Source organism: Sinocyclocheilus grahami, unplaced genomic scaffold (genome assembly GCF_001515645.1).
Source record: "Sinocyclocheilus grahami isolate Dianchi unplaced genomic scaffold, SAMN03320097.WGS_v1.1 scaffold32.1, whole genome shotgun sequence".
NCBI classification, from domain to species: Eukaryota; Metazoa; Chordata; class Actinopteri; order Cypriniformes; family Cyprinidae; genus Sinocyclocheilus; species Sinocyclocheilus grahami.
The window spans coordinates 1,783,615-1,790,277 of NW_015505211.1; the positions used below are offsets into that span (position 1 = coordinate 1,783,615).

General features: G+C 33.1%; 1 protein-coding gene across 1 annotated transcript in view; it reads right to left on the reverse strand.

The window, feature by feature from the left end:
* The window catches only part of LOC107578992 (zona pellucida-like domain-containing protein 1), a 6,387-nt gene extending 705 nt beyond the window's left edge, over positions 1-5,682 (reverse strand). Inside the window, exons 1-10 of the mRNA XM_016264889.1 lie at positions 5,660-5,682; positions 4,606-4,715; positions 4,416-4,519; positions 3,864-4,090; positions 2,338-2,522; positions 1,869-1,941; positions 1,663-1,760; positions 1,439-1,519; positions 657-828; positions 425-533 (exon numbers count right to left, since the gene is read on the reverse strand). Of these exons, the coding sequence (XP_016120375.1) occupies positions 425-533; positions 657-828; positions 1,439-1,519; positions 1,663-1,760; positions 1,869-1,941; positions 2,338-2,522; positions 3,864-4,090; positions 4,416-4,509 (1,039 nt within the window). The 5' untranslated portion in view covers positions 4,510-4,519; positions 4,606-4,715; positions 5,660-5,682. The remainder of the gene's footprint in view (positions 1-424; positions 534-656; positions 829-1,438; positions 1,520-1,662; positions 1,761-1,868; positions 1,942-2,337; positions 2,523-3,863; positions 4,091-4,415; positions 4,520-4,605; positions 4,716-5,659) is intronic.
* Between the last annotated feature and the right edge of the window lie 981 nt (positions 5,683-6,663).

The following is a 6,663-nucleotide window of genomic DNA, read 5'->3' on the forward strand; positions in this document are numbered from 1 at the left end:
AAGTTTTTTTTTTTTTTTTTTTTTTTTTTTTTTTTTGCAGTGCATGCAACATTTCATTTTTTTATGAAATTAAGACTTTCCGCTGTTATTTAAGAGATTTTTAGGTCTTTTTGTGGAAGGGTGAATTAAGACCATAGACCAGGGGTGCCCAAACTCGGTCCTGGAGGGCCGGTGTCCTGAAGAGTTTAGCTCCAACCCCAATTAAACACACCTGAACCAGCTAATCAAGCTCTTACTAGGCATACTAGAAACTTGAAGGCAGGTGTGTTGAGGCAAGTTGGAGCTAAACTCTGCAGGACACCGGCCTTCCAGGACCGAGTTTGGGCACCCCTGCCATAGACTGTATAAAAACAGATTAAGACCTGCAGAAACCCTGTTTCATGCATATTTGAATGATTTCTCTCAAACAGCTGATTGCTCTTACCGTCCACTTTGGTGACGATTGGCCTAGAGCTCACCGTGGCAACGTCACTCACTGAGGTTCCCTGAGCTGACTGGACGGCCCTCCGCGTCCTTCCGGGGGTTGTGCAATTCTAACGCATGCATCATAAAATGGATTTAAATACATTTCAGTTAGATGATGGTGTATGTGGCCCTCTTGTGAAGTATATACAGTATATTGAGGTTTTTGTTAGCCATGTTACATGTTGTCATACCTGCCGTAAGGATCTACAGAAAGAGCTCTCACAGAGCCTGGTGATGCAGTGCAGATAAAACGTCGACACCGTCTTGTTTCTGTGCTCCACAAAGCGAAAAGTCTCGAACGAGAAGCGTGCCACCTGCTGTTCTCCATTCACACCCATTATGGTTTGCAGATCAAGGTTGCATCTGAGAATGACAGAGGGTGATATAATCAGAGCTGGGTAGTAACAGATTATATGTAAACTGGATTACATATTCAGATTCCAAAAATTAAGCACATAAAATACTTATCTTCAGACTGCAGTTTCCATTGTTTCAATACAAATTTATTTATCAATATTCAGTTTTTCAGGATTTAATTGTCTTTTCATTAACTCAAGCCCTGCAGTTCTTTCAACACAGCTTAAGAAAGCCTTACATAATGTGCGTAACAATGTAGTTGATAATAATGGAAAATATTGTATTTTTTTCAAATATATTTTTCTTTCTTTTCTGTATTTTTATATGAAAAGTTATCAAAAAGCCGCCAAATTGCATTACCTAAAATGTTTCATGCAATAGATTATGTTATTAACTACCATTTCTGTCATGTAATTTGCAATCAGTAACAGACTACAGTTTGTAAGTGTGCCCAGCACTGGATATAACTGAGCTGTGGAATCACTTTTAGATGCATATTTGTACCTGAATCATCCTCGCAATCATCTTTGCTTAAGAATGATTAAAAATTAGATTCAAATATTAAATATTAGTTAAAAAGTGTAACCGAAACAAAGATTTAAGTCTTCACACATACCCGACAAACAGGTCAAATGATGTGCTGTTTCCTGGGTAAGGACTTGTGGTTGTATAGCATCGATCCAAAAGCACATTGAACCTTTATGGGGGGGAAATTATAATATATATATATATATTTTTTTAGGGTGCCACTCCTCTGTCCTGGGCACAATTTGTATCATGTCATAGGCCACCTTATGATGAATAACATAATTCAAAATATTCTCAAACTGAACAAAGTACCTCTCTGTGAGATTAGTGGCTCGCACTTCCACAAAAACCCTGGTTTTCAGCATGAGACCCGTTGGAGGTATGAAGAGACGAGTGGTATATGTGTAGTCCTTTGAGTCAGTGCAGAAAGACAGTTAAGAACACATGCAGTTGGCCAGTTCCAATAATGTGTTACGATGAAAGTCATTGCTAAACTGAGCCAAAGGAACATATAATACCTCAAAAAGAACCATGCTCAGAGTGCTGATGAAACTACCATTATTGTCTTTAATTGCCAAACTCACTCCAGATCTGCAGAACAACATATGTTTGTGTGCAAATGATTAGTGAGTAATTCATTAAATCATTTAGACTGAACAGATTTCACATATTAAGACATACAGTGGAAGCCAAATGTCTGAGATCACTGAAAACACTTTTATTTTGCATTTTTCTAATACATTTTTCTGCATTACAAATTCATAAAATTAGTATTTTTGTGGAAGTTTGATGTAAGGAAGAACATCTGACCTTTTGTACAACATTCAGATGGTCACAAAGTTGCTTATTTGATTATTAAAAATAGTATAAACATTTAATCTTGATTTCATGGATTAATATATCTATTTTCTATTGAACCACGAATCCCAGGTTTTCAGTGTGGTCTCAGACCGTTGGGACCTCACTGTTCATGTTCACTCCACTCACACACTCATCTCCGTGTTGTTGACCATGTACTGCAGTGGGTATCTACAGGAAAAGAGGTATTTGATCTCCTGCCAGTAGGTGATGGTTCCAGCATTCACGTCCTGAGTATTGACCACTCCAGAGATGTTCACAGACTGAACACTGGAGAAGTCTGAGAACAGCCCAGATCCGATCTCTTCGGTGATCTGTTACAGTGATTACATGAGATACACCTTTTGAATATCAAAGAAACGAATATACTGCAAGGCAACTTTAAATAAACCAAAATGATTAATGTAACAGAAATTGGGTTGGGATTGACTAATTATGTATAACTGAATTATTTTCCAGGTCAGAATATTAAAAATTCTAAAAAAAAAAAAAAATCTAAAAAAAAAAAAAAAGGAAAACAGACTATAAAAACCATAAAAGTAACTAATTTAATAACAAATGCAATTAATATTAACATTAATAAAAACATTTAAGATTTTAAATATACAAATAGTTTAATATATTTAGACTTAGTCAAAAGTTTGGGATCAGTAAGACTTGTAATGTTTTTTAAAGTCTCTTATGCTCATCAACGCTGCATTTATTTGATCAAAAATACAGAAAAGAAAAGGTAATCTTGCAAAATGTTATTACAATAAAAAAATAATGGTTTCTATTTTAATATTGTTTCAAATATAATTTATTTCTGAGATGTAAAGCTGAATTTCCATCAGCCATTACTCCTGTATAAAGTGTCACATGATCCTCCAGAAATCATTCTAATATGCTGATTTATTATTAGAATTATGTTGTGCTGCCAAATATTTTTTTGGAAACTGGGATACTTTTTTCAGGATTCTTTGATGAATAAAAAGTTAAAAATAACCATTTATTCACAATATAGATCTTTTCTAACAATATAAATCTTTGCTATCACTTCTTAACAATTTAACACATCCTTGCTGAATAAAAGTTTTAATTTCTTTCAAAACAAAAGAAAGAATAAAAATGGACTGACCCCAAACTTTTGAACAGTAGTGTATATTGTTAGAAAAGATTTCTATTTTAAATAAATGCTCTTCTTTTTAACTTTTTATTCATCAAAGAATCCTGGGGAAAAGTATCACAGGTTCCAAAAAAATACTAAGCAGCACAACAGCTTCCAGCACTGATAATAAATCAGCATATTACAATGATTTCTGAAGGATCGTGTGACACTGAAGACTGGAGTAATGATGCTGAAAATTCAGCTTTGCATCACAGGAATAAATTAGATTTTAATGTATATTAAAATAGAAAAACATTATTTTACATCATAATAATATTTTTTCCCTGTATTTTTGATCAAATAAATGCAGCCTTGATGAGCACAAGAAACTCCTGTAAAAAACATAAAAAATCGTTCTGATCCCAAACCTTTGACCGGGTAGTATATATACTGTATATATATATATATATATATATATGACTTTATAATAAAATTATGTATTATTGTATAAAATATTGTATTATAACAACTATTATTTTTATTACATATGCTGTAAAATGTCTCATACCGTCAGCTTATTGGAGCAGACAGATATGTATGGTTCAGTGATGTAGAACTGGAATTTCACTACAGGTGGGTCGACGGTCCAGTCAGCGGTTCCTCTGCACTCAGGTTTGCCAAACTGACCATTAAGAGCCACCATGGATTCATTGTATCCATAGAAGTACATGGGGCACAGCAAAATCTGCAAATCCATCCTGTTTGTGCCACACACAACTGTGATATCAGAGCTGTCTGTAAAAAAATAAATAAATAAAAAAAGAAAGAAAGAAAACAGTTCTCACAGCAAGCTCTTATGATGTTTATTGTTTGCACATCTTTGGTATGGAAATATATGATGCTCTTTATGCTGCTAGGACATTTAAAACCACATGAACCATAACTAAAAGGAGGACACGTAATTAAATGAATACTGCATGTTTAAGAAAACACTCCTCAAATTGCTGGGTGGTCTCGATTTCCTTTGTGGTTCCAAAGGAAATGAAAGGTGAGATAGTGATGAGAGAATTAAGGATGTATAAAGAGGAAGAAGAGAGGATACATGTATGCTTTGATTGACCTGGGTCTCTGAATGTTGGGTGGGTGAGGCAGGGACTCTGAGCCTCTGACTGGAGAATCAGGACAAGCTGACACACTAGGAGGGCCGGCCACATGATGCTCTGGCTGCAGGGAAAATCCCACACATCACATTATCACCTTGACCTCGATTCACTCAAAAACAGATTTTAAAAGCAAAAACAACTACTTACAATCAGATCACACAACAGGTTTTCTGTTTCAATTCAAATGAGCCTAATGTCACTGGTCATACGTTTTTGGATTTTGATGAAGGAGCGCGCCAACAAAAAACATCTGACTCCTGTTTTAAACAACATAAAAAATACATATATTAAATCATGTTTATAGTGATATATATATATATATATATATATATATAGAGAGAGAGAGAGACTACTTTTTGAATACTTTTAGATTACTTTTGACCTAACTCGTTTATCATATTGATTTAAATAGGATAATCTTGTACCATATTGATATGAATATGCAAATATATATATACATATATATATATATATATATTACATTTCTTGTTATTAACATCATGAAGGGCACTAAACATTATGTTACGTCAAGATTTCTTAAACTGGGGATTGTAAAGGAACTGCAGGGGGTTTGTGAGTTTAATGAAAAGCTAATAATTAAATCATTAAAAATGTAAAATTAAAATAAATAATTTTAAAATAACAATCAAAATAAAACACTAACAATAACATGTTTACCTGCATGTCATGTGACCATTAACCAAGTCACAGATCCGTGAACTTGCGAATGTGATACTAAATTGTTAATTTATTACCTTAAAATCTCAGGGGGACTTCAAATAAATATATTAGGCAAACGAGATTTGGCTGACAATTTTTTATTTTTTTTAATGTAATTTAATCAAATTACAAGTACTTAATTTTTGGAATCTGATTACGTAATCCAGATTACATGTAGTCAGTTACTACCCAGCTCTGTAATATATATATATATATATATGTGTGTGTGTGTGTGTGTGTGTGTGTGTGTGTATGTATATAGTGTATATTACAAATTCAATGAATTTTATGATAGATATAGATTAAATACAAAAAAATGTTTTAAAAAAGATAAAGCACATATAATAAATGCAAATACGTATCTAAATAAAATGTTACACAATTTCAGAATAAAGAAAACCCTAAACAAATAAACAAACAAAATAAATAAATAACATCAATATTAGGACTTAGAACTTAAATCATAAAGAGTATGTATTACCTTGTTCACCTTCTCTCTTTTTGCTGTCTGTCTCTCTGTGCTTATGATGATATAGCTATTTATACAGGCCTCTTTCTATCTATAGGTGTGAGGGAGGGCACCAGAAACACAACAAGGGGTTATGAGAAATAAGGGACGTCAGAGGAGGAACACGAGGAGCTTTAAGAAGATCAGTGTAAGTTCAGTATCAGGTAACATGTCTGGAATACTAGGAGAATCTTGCTGCTCGTATAGCACAAACTTGGCTTTTGCATAGAGTTATTTTCTATAAATGCATTATATCACTGTGTATCAGGCTGCACTTAACTGTGCTATTATAACAAAGCGCTATGCAACAAATATGTCCTCTTCAAGACAAAAGATGGTCAAGTTATAAAACAGGGGCCGGTTGCATAAACGGTTTAGACTAGTCTTAAAAAGTTAGTCAACTAATTGTTTTTCTTCAAGACTGGTCATAGCTTTTTTAATTCAGTTATGAAAAGGTAGATTGGTCTTATTTATATTGGAAAAGTAAAACTGATTACCCTTTGGCAACTGCTAGTTGGTCAAACTATTTTTTAAGTCACAGTCTTAAGATGGTGGCTAAGTTTATGCAACTGGCCCCAGGACTTAATGAAACACATGGTCTATTCTTATTACACATTATGTCACACTAATAAAGTCTATATTTTAGGACTATTCTAACAGATATATGGTTCATTTGTTGAAAAAATGCCTTGTTATAAATTACATTTATATAATAAAATTTATATAAATATTATATATTTGTATTATAGAAAAAAAATAATACAGTAAATAACTGGTTGAGAATAATTATATACGCATCGTCTTATTTTCACAAAAGGATGATAAAATCCGGTCCAAAAATTAAATAACCTGTATTGTCATTTCAGAACTCTGAACTATTGTATTCATAATAGCTTCCTTAAAGGGGTCATATGATGTTGCTAAAAAGAACATTATTTTGTGTATTTGGTCTAATGAAATGTGTTTATGCGGTTTAA